Source organism: Cricetulus griseus, chromosome X, assembly GCF_003668045.3.
Source record: "Cricetulus griseus strain 17A/GY chromosome X, alternate assembly CriGri-PICRH-1.0, whole genome shotgun sequence".
Lineage (NCBI taxonomy): Eukaryota > Metazoa > Chordata > Mammalia > Rodentia > Cricetidae > Cricetulus > Cricetulus griseus.
Window position 1 is genome coordinate 27,265 of NC_048604.1, and position 17,941 is coordinate 45,205.

Here is a 17,941-nt window from a genome sequence, read left to right on the forward strand (position 1 = left end):
GAAATTTGGGAAATAAGGTGTGGCTGTGGCTTGCTCCTTCATGTCTCTGATCTTTCAGGTTTTACCCCTATATATGACTCTGGGATTTTATTATTAAGATCTAATAAAACTTGTGTTACAGATGTCAAAACTATTTGGGGAGTTCTGGTCTCTGAAGCTAAGTGATCATAGGTGCTAAAAGGAGGAAAGTTAAATGTAGTAAAGGCCTGTTAAGAGGAAAACATCCCATGGTCAAGAGAATAGAATCTCTGTCTGATGTGGGATAATGATCTTGTACGTTGTAAAGAGTTGTCAATCATTCTGGTTTAATAAAATGCTGATTGGCCAGTAGCCAGGCAGGAATTATCGGCGGGGCTACCAGACTAGGAGAATTCTGGGAAGAGGAAAGGCAAAAAAAAGCAGTCTTAAACCAGATGGAGAGGAAGCAAGATGAGAATGCCTAACTGAGAAAAGGTACCAAGCCATGTGGCTAAACATAGATAAGAATTATGGGTTAATTTAAGATATAAGTGCTAGTTAGTAATAAGCCAGAGCTACAGGCAAAACAGTTTATAATTAATATAAGCCTCTGTTTATTTGGGAATGAACAGTTGTGGGACTAGGCAGGACAGAAACTTCAGTCATCTGTCCTGGGCACAGCCATAACATTTCAATAGGGACATATCAATCTCCTAGTAAAGGAACCTAGTCTATGGAGCCCAAGAAACAGCTACTTGGGACAGTTATAGATCACCTATAACAGATTAACTGATTGCACATTGGTAATACCAACTGAGACAAAACTGGAAAAATTTAAGGTTCCTTCCCATCCCTCACTTTCTGTACTGTGAACAGCTTGAATGTGTGGACAATTAATTCACATTCATACACAAGAGCTTCTGCATAGCCACTCCCCAATAAATGCCTGGACTGCATTAGGACACTCATTCTCCTGTCTCTTCTTCTTTCTCAATGACCAGTTAAGGCCCAGCCTGTAATGACTGGCATACTTGGATGTGAAGGCAGGAAAGAGAAGGTGGAACTATAATCTCCCCCAAAATTGTTAAAAGTAGAAATAGGCTTTATTGCTATGTGCTACAGAGACTAGGGATTTGTATTACAGCACACCAAGACCATTTCTTTCATGCAGTACAAATCTTAAACCTTGAAAATAATAGCCCTGTTAGGCAGGGACACACATGTTATCCAGATCTTCTATTTTGGCTGAACTAGAGTAACTACAATAATTTGGTTTCACAAAAATTCAGTTCTTTATCCAGATTCTTGCTTGCCAGGTCTGTGGGCACTCAGGACACTTACTGATCATCTAAGATTGATTAATTAAGTACTCATTGCTAATGTGAACTACTGTCACAGCAGGAAAACTTTCACCCTCATTCTTTTCCACCCCTTTCTCTGCTGTAACTATACATTCTTTAATGTTGGTCAGTGAACTCAATTATCATACAGGTTCCTTTTCATTTATACATTCCAAATAAAAGCCAGAGAGATTGAAGGACTCTCATTCACTGGCACAATTTTCCTTCTCACTGACCACTCAAGGCCCAGAGTAGGAGTGCCAAGACTTGTCTTCCTAGCCCTGGTTTCAGGAATTAATCACTATGCTTTACATAGTCACAGAAAAGAGTTAGCTTACACTTCTCAGCATATCCTCAACATAAATAAAATTATTTGCTCTACAAAACATGGTTAAATGTCTTTAAATAAAACTATAGTAAGAACTTCTAAAACAAGAAACTCAATGTATTATTCTTAACTTTTATTAATGTCTTCAATTTGTGCATCATTTACAATGAGACATGTGCTGTAAAAAGCATTCTTATACATAAATAGAGAAAGGAACATTTAAGTAAGCCCTAAAACATGCACATAAATTTTATTTGGGTGCACATAAGAAAAGGAAATAAATTTTAAGCCTTCAATTTATTACTTGGGAATGTCAAAATTTTTTTGAGAATGAATGTATTTACTAATAGGAAATAATTATATAATTATAATGAATTGGTGCTCATAGAAATGTCTGGAACTAACATTGTGCTATGACTGATGAACAAAAGATTTCCTATGAGCATTAGGTATGTCAACTAAATGAAACAGGTAGCATGAATGTGGAAGAAGAGGTACCAAGATTCTGATTATAGGTCATATACAGACATATTCAAGGCACATGACTAGGCTAAACAGTTGGCTGAGTTCAAAACACTAATTTATTGTTTTCATTGAGTAAAGAATAAAATGTAATATCACTTATATTTAATCTCACCAATGGATAAATAAATGCAATTACATCTAGGGCAAAAATATCTTGATTTCAGATAGCCACCAACTACTAAATAACTGAAGCCAGAGTAGATGAAGCAGCATTACATTCAGATTTTCTTATTCTACAGTAAATGTATGTTAAGATATTTTGTATTATTTCTATATAATTATACTGTCTATTCTCGTTCATGTTTTACAATTACTCAAAATTAGGCAGATAAAAGAATTTAATAAATCATAAAGAAAGATCAAACTATTAGTCAACAGAAGTTAAATCCAAATCCTGGAGTTGACTTCTGACTGTATTCAGTTTGGCTTTTCCCAGAATGGAAAAAAAAACCTTCCCATATAACTGCATTTTGTGAGGCTAAAATGCTTACAATTTTACTGAGGCTCACTTCTTTTTCTTTGATAAACCAGAGGTATTTGTCTCCCCTACCCTCTGTTACATATTTTATTAACACATTTCTCAAAATTTTGCCCAGAAGAAAAAATAATATGTAAAACCCATAATCTTCAATGTACTTAATTCACCTTCTCAATTCAACTTTGTAATGGAGAAACAGAAGGTATTAAACTATCTGGAGTATGAATAAATAATTCACTGACCTTTAAGAAAGTAAATACTGGGAGGACAGGTATAATTCTTGTGCTTCTAATGAGCTAGCAAAATGCTTCCACCTTAATGAAATAAAAATGATAAATACATTACCTGTATGGGCTCCTGGATATAAGCAGCACCAACAATTTATTACAATTCCCAAAATTATCTATGTTATTTTGAAGCACCCAAAACTCTCCCATAACAAAAGAGACTAAAATGAGATGTTAGCAATACAATCTGTCTCCCAATAATTTTGTGTGAACATACAAAATTCCCAGACAGTTTTAGCAGACAGGTTGTAAGAATGGTGGTTTCCACCTTGGCAAAAGCTTTGTGTGTTAAAAACAAAAATGTCTTTCTAAGTAGAAGGTTCTACTTTAAAAAAAAAGAAATAAATGCCACTTTGAAGACACTCCTGTAAATATTGGTTCAATGTGAAGTTCATTAAAATAAACTATATGTCAGGGCAAAGATAAATCTAGAGGTATATAATACTATTAAAACAAGAAAAAGTGAAAAGAAGATTAAAGAAACTGGCAGATACTTTCTGAGAGTAGTAAAAAGCATGAGTCACATGGATTGACTTTATCTCCTTTCACTTTCACACCCTTGGTTAACTTTTTCTTTCTTATTTCTTCACACAGCTTGGCCATGTAAACCCACCACAGAGAGGTGACACAATGATATAGATGAACACCTGGAAGACAAAAGAAGGCAATTTTATTACGTGACTCTATCACAAGGTTCACAGAACACAATATTAAAGAAACACTACCAGTACTAGGAGAGTAATAGCTCTTCACTAATGTAACCAATAATGAAACTTATCAATAATACGTATTGTTTGTGAGGAATGGTTTTATTATTTCCAGTAATAAAAAATGTTAGCTTCTAAGATATGATGGGATGTACAGTTTCAGAGTTCATTAACAACTGTCACAGAGGTGTATGCATACACTGAGCTTCAATCATGAGTCTGGATCAATGCTAAAACACATAGCATATATATAGCTAACAAATATTCAATAAATGAAATCACATATTAATTCCTATATAATTCTGTGTATAAACGAAACTGGTTGAAAATTTTACATAATAAAAGTGTGTGTGTGCCGGGCAGTGGTGGCGCACACCTTTAGTCTCAACACTTGGGAGGCAGAGGAAGGCAGATCTCTATGAGTTCGAGGCCAGCCTGTTCTACAGAACGAGTTCCAGGACAGCCTCCAAAACAATACAGAGAAACCCTGTCTCAAAAAACAAAACAAAACAAGTGAGTGTATGCATACCTGTGAATGTATATGCAGAAGCCACAGTACCTCCAGTGTCTTCCTCTACTGCTTTCCTATATATTTTTTAAGACCAGGTCTCTCACTGAACATGGAGCTCACCTTTTTATCTAGTCTGTCTAGCCAACAAGCTACCAGGATCTACATGTCTATACCACACAGGCTAGGGTTACAGGCACGCACAGATACTAGGTGCGTGTTGAAGATTTGGACCCAGGTCCTCTTGCTTACAGAACAAGTGATTTTAAACACTGAGCCATGTCCTTGACCACAGTTTTATATATCTCATTATATACAAAAATTCTCAAAAGGAAAAAAGGAGTTTAAATGGAGATGGTACTTAATGCTGATTTCACAAGGTATTTCATAATCATATGTTTTACAATTTAAAAGATGAATGTAGCCCATTTCAGAATATCAATCAATAAAAATGCCATCACCTAATATCTTAGAGTGAAAATAGGCTCATATACTAAAGAGACAAAAACTTACAATTGATACAATGATGATGATGATAGTAAGCTTGATATTCTTCATACACATGGCTCGAGCAAGATTTCTGCTGGTAGTTTTGAAAGTTACAGACTAGAAAACAATCATAAGTTGCTTTATTCTTGGCACTGGCTATATGAATGATTCATAGTAACAACCTGCAAGTTTTTATTTTAATCAATTATCTTACTTTCATGGTTCTAGGATGGAACCCAGAGCCCAGACCATGGCAGACAAACACTCTACTACTGAGCCATACTTATACTAATTCTATTCAAATTCAAATGCCCCCCTTTTCCTTTATTCTCTTTTCAAACAGACTGGTTATTCAGAATCAGTAGTTAGCTAGAACAGAGTTCTTTGAAACCTATAATAAGCAATATGAACTTACTGGCAAGGTTTCACTTCTTTTCCTTCTCTATGTAGCAATGACATAGTGTTGAATGAACAAGTAATACTTTAGGGGAAAACATTTTCCAATTTAAATTTTTTATAAGAAAGACTCACTCTGCAGGCATATTTGTTTATTCTATCCAATATGATCTTTGGGTTTTGAAACATACACATAAATCTGTGTGATTTTCCTAGGAACATATGTATTTACTTGTTAACTGTCAAAACCCCACAGGATCACATTTCTTCAGTTATCCATTTTCTTTTGCATCATAATATTCTTAGTATATATTAAAAGATTTCATCAGGATACAAGCAGTTTAAAACAAATAGGTAAATAAATAACAAAATGTACTAATTACCCAGAAATTCTACTCCTAAGTAATTATACAAAAGAGATATATGTGAAAGTTCAATAAAAATATTTGAGATATTTTTCATACCTAGAAATGGAAACTACTAAAATATCTATAAACCACGATGAAATATTATATAGTAATTTAAAAATTTACTAATATATTTATGTAGCCAATCTACATATCATGGATTAATGTCAGAATTTTGAAAGAAAAAGAGTAAATGTTATAGCTTCTTTTTATATGGAGACATGGTCATATGTAGTAGTACTGGCTAGTCTTGAACCTGCTATGAAGCTAAGGACACTAAACTACTAATCTTTCTGGATATACTTCCAAAGTGAGGTATGTAGCACCTTGCCTAGTTTAGGTGGTTGTACTGACTAATTTTTAGATCAACTTGATACAAGCCAGAGATATCTGAGAGAAGGGAACCTCAACGGAGAAAATGCCTCCATAAGATTGTGCTGTAATACTGGGCATTGGTGGTGCATGCCTTTAATCCCAGCACCTGGGAGCCATAGGCAGAGGCAGGCAGATCTCTGTGAGTTCAAGGCCAGCCTGGTCTACAGAGCGAGTGCCAGGATAGGCTCCAAAGCTACAGAGAGAAACCCTGTCTCAAAAAACAAACAACAACAACAACAAAAAGAAACACTGTGCTGTAGGCAAGCATGTAGGGCATTTTCTTAATTAGTGATTGATATGGAAAGGCCAATTCCATTGAAGGTGGTGCCACTTTTTGGCTGGTGGTCCTAGGTTCTATAAAAAAAATCAGGGTGGGCAAGCTACAAGGAGCAAGCCAGTAAAAAGCAATCCATCATGGCCTCTGCATCAGCTCTGCTTCAAGATTTTTGCCATTTCAGTTACTGCCCTGACATTCTTCAACGAACAGTAAAGTGCCATTGTAAAGTAAAACTAAACCCTTTCCTCCCCAAGTTGGTTATGGTCATGGTGTTTCATCACAGCAATAGTAAACCTAAGACAGACATGATGGAGATTAAGCCAAGTGCTTTGTGCACACTAAGCAAGCACTCTATCAATCCAGCTACAGCCCCAGTCCAATAGCTTTTATAATATATGGGGATAAGTCAGGACAGAGATGATCTTTCAAAGGGAGTAGTCAGTCAGTAGAAGAGCAGAGAAAGGCACCTCTGAGTTTTGATCATACTCTAATTCTTAATTTGCATGTTGGCTCAATGCATGTATTTGCATACATTAGTAAATCATTACAGGCTGTACACTTAGAGTTAATACACTTTTCAATATGTCTGCTACATTTCAATTAACTGCTTTCTCTACAAAGGCTCCATCGTGCAGCAGGTAACAAGGTATCAGCCTGGGTTTCATTTAGTGCAGAGTGGGAAGGATGCCATGCACAAAGCCAATTTCTACATGAGTATATATCACATGCCCAAACTAAGTACATTAAGCCCCGAACATTCATGCCATAAGTAAGTGCACTGAGTAGAGTATATGAGAAGGCACTACAAAAGTAAAATAGTTAAATGATCAGAGAAAATGATCCTTAACTGAAAAAAGTTAATATATATTATAAGATAATAATAATGCTAATAATTATATCAGTCAGACTTTTACAATAATGTGTGCACAGACCCAAGATGATCATCCTAAAGGTAGAAATATTTTTTTCAGCACATGATTTCAGAGGGCTCAGTCCAGTCAGTTGGTCCTCTGCTTTGCCAGAACAATATGGGGATGGCAATGTGTGTGAAAGAGTCCTTACCTCATGGCGAAAATAGATAAAGGGAGGCTGGAAAGATCTAATGACAAGACAACCCCAAGAACCATCATCCACTGGCATATACTTCCTTGTACATACCTTTAATTCCAGCATTCAAGACACAGTGGTTTAGGAATCTCTGGGTTTGAGGCCAGCCTGGTCTATATGGCCAATTTCAAGCCAGCCAGGGTTACATATAAGACAGGTGTCAGCTACTATATGTGTGCTGAGAACTAAACCTAGGACCTCTGCAATAGCAGTAAGTATTCTTAACTGCTGAGCCATCTCTCAAGCCCTACATAGGAAAAGTTAAGAGTAAAGAACTATGATAAAACATTCCAAATTGATGGCCTAAAACAGAGCAATGGAAATTGTCCCTCAGTGCATTTCCACAAATAAATAGAGAGAAATTTTCTATTAGAATCTTATCTGTTCATGTTAACAGGTAAAGAATAAGTGTTCCTATTTGTATGCATAAAAAGGCTCCAAGTAGGTTACCATATTTTAAACTGGATAAATCACATTACTCAAGAGTTTTCTCTCCATGTACTTTTGGGACCTGTTTGCTATGGCAGTTTCCCTTCCTGGACATGGAAAAGAATATTCTTATTTATTGGCACTCTGCATATGTATTATATATTTGGTCTTTTGGGGGACTCAATAGTGGGAGCAGGGGCTGTCTCTGATTCTTTTGCCTGCTTTTGGGACTCTTCTTCCTACTGAGTTGATTCATCCAGCTTTAATATGAGGGAGGTGCCTAGTCAATTGAAACTTGATATGCCATATTTGGTTCATATCCCTGGGAGGCATGCCCTTTTCTGAAGTGAAAAGAGGAGTGGATTGGGGGAGAAGGGAGGTAGGAAGGAAGTGACTGGAAGGAGGGGCTGGAGGGGAAACTAAGGTCAGGATGTAATATATGAGAGAAGAATAAATAAAAAAATATTTTCTATCACTCCCACTATAGATAATGATACAGATGTGTATATGTGTGTGCATGTCCATGAAAACATACATATGTACATGTAGCTTGGAGAACACATAAATGTATAAAAATTTTTTAAATTAATTTTTTAAAAAGATTCTGATTTAAACAAATAACATTCTTCACTGTTAAGAAGTTGTGGGATACCAGGTTATTGAGTATGATTTTCTAAACTATTATTCAAATGTTTACATGGAAAAATAACTTTGTAATGCTTAAAATGGTGGTCTATTCAGCTATACATACTAAGAATTCAAGTACAAGCATGCAAGTAAATTTACAGGTACAGAGGATCCATGTTAACAACAGTAAAGGCAGCTATGTTGAAACACCAAAAATCTGAATGGCTCTGACACACTCAAATATTATCTTAAGTATCTGGTGAAATCACAAAGCAACTCGATAGTCTTGCTACACTACTAAACACTAAAGTAACATGTTTTAGTTGATCTCAATTTTTAAACTCTTAAGAAAAACATTGAAGTATTTCAACTTTTAAAATAAAAATATTTAATTTACAGAGTAGGAATTTTTTCCAGATTCCAGTGGTATCTAATAGCACCTTTAGGCAAGTATGCCAATTAAAAAAATGTATAATTCTTAAGAATAGCAGATGCTGATACTCCTCAAAAAGAGGCAATTGTGGCTAGTAGCATCTCTCTATATCTTAGTTACTCAGAAGCAATTCTGTTGTGGTCCTTACATAACATGGTTTTGAAGACAAGGCTTCTATTACTACATTCCTATCAAGTACCATAGCACATATTTTTTGGAGGACATTTATTTATCTGTTTATCTCTCTATCTATTTGTGTGTGTGTGTGTGTGTGTGTGTGTGTGTGTGTGTGTGTGCGCGCGCGCGCGCACGCACACACGCGCGCGCATGTCTAGTCTGAACTAGAAAATGGTGTCAGTGGCCATGTCAGAGCAGCCGCAGTCAGCCATGGAGCTTATAGAATACAGCTCATCAGAGAGCAAAGCTATGATGGGCTTCTGGAGGGGCAAAACCCAGAGGAGATTGTCTCCAGAATGCCCTTTGCTTTTACTGTGCTTTCTCCTGCTTGCTGCTGTCATGTTCCTGTTGTATTTGGCATGGTGTGATTACTATGTGGAAGGATACCACACATTTAGGATAGTGATTGGGAAATTCAATTGCAGATCATAATGATGATTTTTATTAAGGAAATGATACTTAAGCTGGATCAATAATTTAAAGATATAGGTGGTTAGGTCAGTTAGTAAAGATGATTAGGGAAATGGTTTAGGTTATTCTGCAAATTGCTCCAATAAGAGATACAAACAAGGGCTAGAAGTCAACTTCCCCTTTGTTAGATGTGAGATTCACGGAGGTTGAAAAATGAGAACAAAAAAGTTTCATGCATTATAGACCCATGAATTGTGCCTGTGGGAAAACAGGCTGAAGATTAAAGAAAACAATTATGCCCCCTCTATCCAAGATTAGGCCTGAGTTCCTTGGTCATGTAGTTTACAGAATTAATAACAGGCCCTGGTATGCGCCTTGAAAAAACAAAGTTGTGAAAGGAAATCAAATGACTCTGTTGTGTATAAAGAAAAATATATGGTTAGCTAGACCACTTGTTTAAGGTTTTGTAGAGTAGAAATAGGATAGGAATCTCCTAAACTGAAATAGCTGCCTACCAGTACAAAAGTAACTGGATGAAATACACTTGGCTTGCTTAAAACTTTGTTAAGGATTATTGCTTTGGGGTGAAGATGTCATGGTGGGAAAATTAATACAAAGAAAAATGTTTAACTACTTGTGGGCTTCTAAGGAAAACATGTAACTTGTGATCTTCATGTGTGTTCTTCTTATGTAAAGATTTTAATTCATTTTTGGAAACTATGTAACTTGTGACTGTGAGGTAATATTTCCTTGCATAGAAATTTTTGTCTTAGGTGACATAAAAGAGATAAGAGAAAAAGAGATAGAAGAGAAGAGAGAAATAAATTGAAAAATTAAGCTTTGCTCTCTCAGAAAAGTCTCCTTTGTGTATTTGCTGACCCCACACCCCCTCTCCAGTTTCTCTGACCTGCTGGAGCTGGTTCTGTCAACAAAATGGTTTTCCTGCATATACATGTGCCCAAAGTTAAGCTATTTGTTTACATATTCCCTGATTTTGTTTGTACTGATTTGCTACTACTGCATATTATGGATTATTTGGTTCTGTAGCTGCCAACACTGCTTGCAATGACAATAGCATGCAGAAAATCACTATCATCTATTGATATTTTTAAAGATCAAATACATACCCCTTCTGACAGAAGTAATATCAGGATGACATATTTTATTGATAAACCAGACTTTAAGGGGGATTAAATGAATGTGATGCTTTGAATGAGAAATGTCCCCAATAGGTTCTGGCATTTGAACACTTGGTTCCCAATTGGTGACACTGCTTAGGGATGTTTCAGAGTTGCCACATTGCTGGAGGAAGTATGTCACTGTGGGTAAACTTTGAGAGTATACAGCCCTGCCCTACATTTCCAGTTCTCTCTCTGCTCCTGCCACTATGAATATTGCTTGCAGCCATGTCTCCTGACCATAATGGACTCTTTATACCTCTGGAACCATAAACCAAAATAAACTCTTTCATCTATAAGTTGCTTCTGATAAGGGTATTTTATCATAGCAACAGAAAAGTAATAAATAAAATGCATGTTTTCAGTATTTGAATCACTGTTTGGTATCTTCATCATCATATAGTATGTGTCTTACCTTTTTATTGCTGTAGAGACACCATGACCTCCTCCACCACTTATTTCTATGACCACTGCCACCTCTGAATGAACACTACCACTGTCACCCCTGCTAACACTTTTCCCATCAATGCTGGAATCCCCCCTCTATACCCAGCCACCCACATCTCTACATGGATGTAAAGTCTGCTCCACAAGATGGAACTCATGCCTGGTATGGTTAAGTAGGCCCCAAATCCCACAGATGGTTAGGTCATAGGCCTTAGGGAGTAATCTAATATTATTATTCTGTAAAATGAGAATAATAATAAACTGCCCCCTAAGTTATCAAATTTAGAGCAGTGCATCTCCCAAACTATACCAGAGAAGCTATAAAACACAACACTGGTCATAGAGCATCCTAAAACCTACTAGTAATATTTAAATTAAAATTAATATTAAAGTTAACATAGCAAATTTAACAATATTAAAATTAAAAATATTAAATTTCAACAATAACATAATTGGCAGGAAGGGAAGGTGGGGTAGAAATATAGGCATATATAAAATTTACAAAAAATTAAAATCTTTACATCATTCTTTTAATTAACACATACTTTTAAATGCTGTAAAACACAACAGTGGTCACACAAACATCCTAAAACCTGCCATTAATAGATATCAATATTAAACTTAACAATAACATAACTTCAAATACCTGTTAGAATGTAACAGATATCATGTCAAGAACTTTACATGCATAGTTTAATTCTCAAAACTCAATGAAAAAATTATATTGCCATTTTACAGATTATAACAATTTAGGCATAGTGAGATTAAATAATGTGCTTAAGCTAGCACTACTAGCAAGTAGTATTAAAATCTAGACCATCTGATTCTAGAGTTCAGGCTCTTAATCACTACAGTCTTGTTGCTAGCCACAATCAACATGATTATGATGTTTTATATTCATTGTCATTTTTACAGTATCTATAATAACCTTGGAGACATGTATGCATGTCTGATAAATTATATAAATTAGGTTAATTGAGGTGGGAAGATACATCTTAAATATGGGCAGCACCATTCCCTCCCTGACTTGGAGTTCTGGACAGAACAAAGAAGAGAAAGCTAGCTGGATATCAGCATTCATTGCTTTCTGTCTCCTGAATGTATATGCAATTTGACCTAAATATAACAGAGTCAATTTACAGTAAGCCTATAACCAACATCAAATTAAAATAAGTGAAACTCAAAGTAATTCCACTAAGATCAGGAACAAGACAAGGCTGTCCAGTCTCTCAATGCCAATTAAATATAGTACTTGAAGTTCTAGCTAGAGCAATAAGACAACAAAAGGAGATCAAGGGAATACAAGTTAGAAAGGAAGAAGTCAAAGTATTGCTATCTGCAGATGATATGATAGTTATTACATAAGTGACCTCAATTTTTTTTAACCAGGGAACTCCTACAGCTGATAAACACCTTCAGCAAAGTGGCTAGATACACAATTAACTATAAAAATATCAGTAGCCTTCCTATATACAAATGGCAAACAGGCTGAGAAATAATTCAGGAAAAGAAGATCCTTCACAATAGTCACAAATCATATAAAATACCTTGGGGTAACTATAACTAAATAAAAAAACTGTATGATAAAAAGTTCAAATCGGGGCTGGAGAGATGGCTCAGTGGTTAAGAACACTAGCTGGTCTTCCAGCGGTCCTGAGTTCAATTCCCAGCAACCACATGATGGCTCACAATCATCTGTAATAAGATCTGGTGCCCTCTTCTGGCCTGTAGGGATATATGCAGGCAGAACACTGTATACACAATAAATAAATAAATCTTAAAAAAAGTTCAAGTCTTTGAAGAAGGAAATTGAAGAAGATATCAGAAGATGGAAAGACCCTCTTGAATTGGTAAGGTTAACATAGTAAAAAACAGCCAACCTACCAAAAAATCTATAGATTAAACACAAAATTCAAACAAAATTCTTTATAGACCTTGAAAGAACAACACTCAACTTCATATGGAAAAAAAAAGATACAGGATAGCTAAAAACAATCCTATTAAATAAAAGAACTTCCAGAGGTATCACCATCCCTGATTTCAAGATGTACTACAGAGCTGTAGTAATAAAAACTGCCTGGTATTGGCATAAACACAGATAGGTTGATCAATGGAATTGAATCAAAGACCCAGGCATAAGTACATACACTTATGGACACATGGTTTTTGATAAACAAACCAGAAATACACAATGGAAAAAGGAAAGCATCTTCAACACATGGCACTCATCCACTGGATGTTGATATGTAGAAGAAAGCAAATAGATCCATACTTTACCATCCTGCACAAAAATTAACTTCAAATGGATCAAAGACATCAAAATAACACCACATACACTGAACCTGATAGAAGAGAGCGTGGGGAATAGCCTTGAATGCATTTGCACAGAAGACAACTTCCTGAACAGAACACCAAGAGTGTGGGCACTAAGATCAATAATTAATAGATGGAACCTCATGAAACTTAAAAGTTTCTATATAGCAAAGGGCAATGTCAATAAGACAAAACAGCCAGATAGTGGTATTGAACTCCTTTAATCCCAACACTCAGGAGACAGAGGCAGGCAGATCTCTGTGAGTTTGAGACCAGCCTGGTCTACAAGAGCTAGTTCCAAGACAGCCTCCAAAAGCCACAGAGAAACCCTGTCTCAAAAAAACCAAAAAAAAAAAAAAGGACAAAACAGCAGCCCACAGAACAGGAAAAGATTTTCAACAACTCTATATCTGATAGAGGGCTAATATCCAAAATACATAAAGAACTCAAGAAACTAAACATCAACAAAACAAATACTGCAATTTAAAAAATGGAGTACAGATCTTCTTAACAGAGAAAACAAGAATGGCCAAGAAACAAATGTTCAATATCCTTGCCATAAGGGAAATCCAAATCAACAGGACTCTGAGATTCTATCTTACACCTGTCGAATAATTAAAATAAAAAACACAGGATGTGGAGCAAGGAGAACACTCCTCCACTGCTAGTAGGAGTGAAAACGTATATAGTCACTTTGGAAATCAACATTTCGGTTCCTCTGAAAATTGGGAATTGATCTACCTTAAGACCCAGCTACAACACTATTGGGCATATACTCAAAGGATATTCAATCATACTACAAAGACACTTGATAGAGGATGTCCTTCTGTATATATGTTTGTCTTATTGGTTGATGAATAAAATGCTGATTGGCCAATAGCCAGGCAGGAAGATAGGTAGGGTTACCAGACCAGGAGAAGGCTGAGAAGGAGACAGAAGCTGCGAGAGAGATGCCATGTTGCCAAAGGAGTAACATGCCAGATTACAGGTAAGCCACAGCCTCCTGGCAATACATAGATTAATAGAAATGGGTTAATAATTAAGAGAGAGATAGCTCTAGCCATTGGACAGTTTACAATTTTTTATTTACTTTGGAAGTACTCTTATTTATATATCAATCCTCCATTCCCTCGCCCTCCCATCCTCCCCATCAACCCCCCAACCCACCCACCACCCACTCCCCAGGGACAGTGAGGCCCTCTACGGGGACCATCAAAGTTTGTCACATCATTTAGGGGAGGGCCCAGGCCTGGGCTGCAATGGTATCCCTCCATAGGACAGTTTATAAATTAATATAAATCTTTGTATATTTATCTGGGGCAAAGAGGTTGTGGGACAAGGTGGGACAAAAAAACTTCATCTTCAGACACTTGCTCAACTATATTTATAGCAGCTTTATTTTGTAATAGCCAGAACCTGGAAAGAACCTAGATGGCCCTCAATCAAAGAATGGATAAAGAAAATGTGGCACATTTACACAGCAGAGTACTTATTACACAGCTGTTAAAAACAATAACATCATGAAATTTGCAGGCATATGGATGGAACTTGAAAAAATCATCCTGTGTGAGGTAACCCAGACACTGAAAGATGCACATGGTTATGTACTCACTCCTAAGTGGATATTAGCTGTAAAGTGATAATCATGCTAAGGTTCACAGACCCAGAGAGGCTAAGTAACAAGGAGGGCTTAAGGGGAGAATTCAATGATCTCACTGGGAAGGGGTAATAGAATAGATTTTGAGGGTGGACTGGGGGCAAGTGGGGTTGAGAACAGGAGAGATCAAGTCAGGGTGGGGGAGAAAATACTGGGAGAAATGACTGGAATTGGGAGCATCTGGAGGTGAGGGAAAAACCTAGTGCAATGGAAACTCCAAGGAATTTATGAGCATAACCCTAGCAAAAACTCCTAATAATGGGGGACACAGAGCCTCTGTGGAGGGATTGGGATATCAAAACAGACACAAAACCTTCAATGTACAGTTTGTCCTGCCTGCAGAGTATTCTGGAAGCAGAGCCTAGTACAATCCTCATCAAAGAGACCAGAGAGACTACATCCATCAACTGATGGGAGCAGATATAGAATCCCACAGCCAAACATTAGGGTTAGGGTTAGGGTTAGGGTTAGGGTTAGGGTTAGGGTTAGGGTTAGGGTTAGGGGTTAGGGTTAGGGTTAGGGTTAGGGTTAGGGTTAGGGTTAGGGTTAGGGTTAGGGTTAGGGAGGAAGGGAAGGAAAGATAGGAGGAAGCAGAGAAGACAGGGACAACTCAAGAACACAGCCCATAAAATCAACTAACCAAGACTCATAGGGGCTTGCAGAGATCATGGAGCATATAGGGATCTGACCTAGATCATCTACATATGTTATGGCTGAGTAGCTTGGTGTTCTTGTGGGATTCCTAACAGGGGGCCTTCTGACTCTTGCCTGCTTGTGGGACCCTTTTCTTACTACTGGGTCACCTTGTTCAGCCTTGATATGATGGTATGTACCTGGTATTATTGTAGCATATTATGCCATGTTGTGTTGATGGCCCTGGGAAGGTCTTCTCTTTTTTTGAGGGAAGACAGAAGGGGGCTAGATCTGGGGGAGAAGGGAAGTGGAGAGACTAGGGGATGGGAGGGAAGTATGTAGTATATGAGAGAAGAATTTTAAAAAATGTAAAGAAATATGTGAGAATAGAAGTTTTCTGTTCAACCTGGTCCTGCTGCCCTTCAGTACCAAATAGTCACACAGAGGCTTATATTAATTTAAACTGTTTGGCCAATGGTTAAGGCTTTTTATTGTCTAGTTCTCTCTCAATTATTAACCCATTTCTATTAATCTGTGTATCTCCACATTGTCTTGGCTTACCAGTGATGCCCAGCCCTCTTGCTCCCTGGTAGCTACATGACAACTCACTCTCTGTGTTCCTCTCCCAGAATTCTCCTAGTATTGTAGCCCTGCTATACTTCCTGCCTGGCTATACCCTGCCTGTCCATAGGCTGAAACAGTTTTATTCATCAACCAATAAGAGAAACATATATTCACAACATACAGAAGGACATCCCCCATTACACAGGGACACTCTTCTCTCAGTTAAGGATTAATAGCACATTTCAACCTATACCTTTGGCTTGATATAAGGAAAAGGTCAAGCTAACACTACAAACACCAAAGGGAATTGCTTAGTTTCAGAATTCACAATGAGTCATACCAAACTAAAACACACAGCAAAGGTACATAATGAATTATTTATCAATCAAAAAACTTTGGCTCAATCCAAAGTTTTAGAAAAAGATTTCTGTATATTGAGTATATTTTCTAGACAAAAGCTCCATTAATGAATGCTGAGAGATTGTGGTTGTTTTGTATGTTTCACTGCTACCCGTCTTAACACAATATAAGGACATAATAGATATGAGAAAAGAAACAAACCACCTCAGCATAAAATGTCATTTCCATATTCTTAGACATCAGTGCAGTTGCTCTAATGCCCTGAAAAAAAATCATATGCTGTACTTACTGAATCCACAAGGTTTTCTGTTTTATCTATCAGTAATTCCAATCTTTCACCACGTTGAGCAACCAAATCTGGAAATATTTACAAATAGAAATAATGTTTTATTTTAGAAATAAAGGAAACCAATCACCAAAGCCAAGGCCCTAAAATTGTACTCAAAATTCCATAAAGTCACTGTTTGACTACAGAAGAAAAGCAGCTGACCCCAATTAAAGACAACTGGTAGTTGCAAAGAGACAACAGACTCTACAGTTTCAAAAACAGCTTATATAAGGAAAACAGCTAACTTTCCTATTCTGCCCATAACAAATGCCTTCCCTATTTCCCTATCATTACAAAACTCAGATAGGAGAATGTGAACTGTGTTCTCTTGAACTCTGGTCATTGATTGACTGGGTCCTTTGCCCTGATCATGGTGAGGCCAGTACTCAAGATGGCATCTCTCTAGCATTAAACAAAGCCCACTATAGATGTTTGAGGTCATCTAAATTATCTTTTATTTCTTCCTATAAACTTGTTACATATCCTTACAATAAATATACAATTTTGAACTCAGCAAAATAACCCAGAAGTTAAGGGTGTTTGTCACCAAGCCTGACAACATGAGTTCAATCTCCAGGACCCATATAAATGTAGGAGAGAATAGGCCCCACAGAGTTGACCTCTGACCTTCACACCCACACTGTGGCATGTACCAGGTACTACACATAAATAATTTTAAAAATGAAAATCTGAATATAACAATAAGAGATTAAGCCAATAATTTCAAAACCCTACACAAGAAAAAAAACAATTCTAGATAGAGTCAAAGATGAATTCTATATAAAATATTTTAAGAAAAATAGATACCAATTTATTACAAACTTCCTTAAAAATCAAAAGAAATGAGTATTTTTCAACTTATATTATGGGTCCATTATTATCATGGTATTTAGTCAAAGAAAGACATCACAAGGGGATCTGGGTATGTGGCTCACTTGGCAGAATTCTTTGCTAGCATGCAAAATCCTGGATTTAATCATTAGCATGGCATAAAATGGTATACACCTATAATCACAATACTTTGGATGTCAAATCATGGTGTGATGGTTAGTTTTAATTGACAACTTGACACAACTTAGAATCACTTGGGAAGACAATATGAATGAAATATAGTCTAGATCAGGCTCAGTGGTGGTGGCACAAGCCTTTGATCCCAGCACTCGGAAGAGGTAGCTCTCTGTGAGTTTGAGACCAGCTTGGTC

General features: G+C 36.7%; 1 protein-coding gene and 1 pseudogene across 2 annotated transcripts in view; one reads left to right on the plus strand and one right to left on the minus strand.

Moving 5' to 3' along the window:
* Positions 1-1,738: 1,738 nt before the first annotated feature.
* Positions 1,739-17,941, minus strand: part of Vamp7 (vesicle associated membrane protein 7) — a 29,801-nt gene continuing 13,598 nt past the window's right edge. For both annotated transcript variants that reach the window (XM_027432514.2, XM_027432513.2), the window contains exons 6-8: positions 16,701-16,768; positions 4,645-4,737; positions 1,739-3,563 (exon numbers count right to left, since the gene is read on the minus strand). In XM_027432514.2, the coding sequence (XP_027288315.1) occupies positions 3,495-3,563; positions 4,645-4,737; positions 16,701-16,768 (230 nt within the window). In that variant the 3' untranslated portion in view covers positions 1,739-3,494. The remainder of the gene's footprint in view (positions 3,564-4,644; positions 4,738-16,700; positions 16,769-17,941) is intronic.
* LOC113837632 lies at positions 7,675-7,772 on the plus strand (annotated as a pseudogene).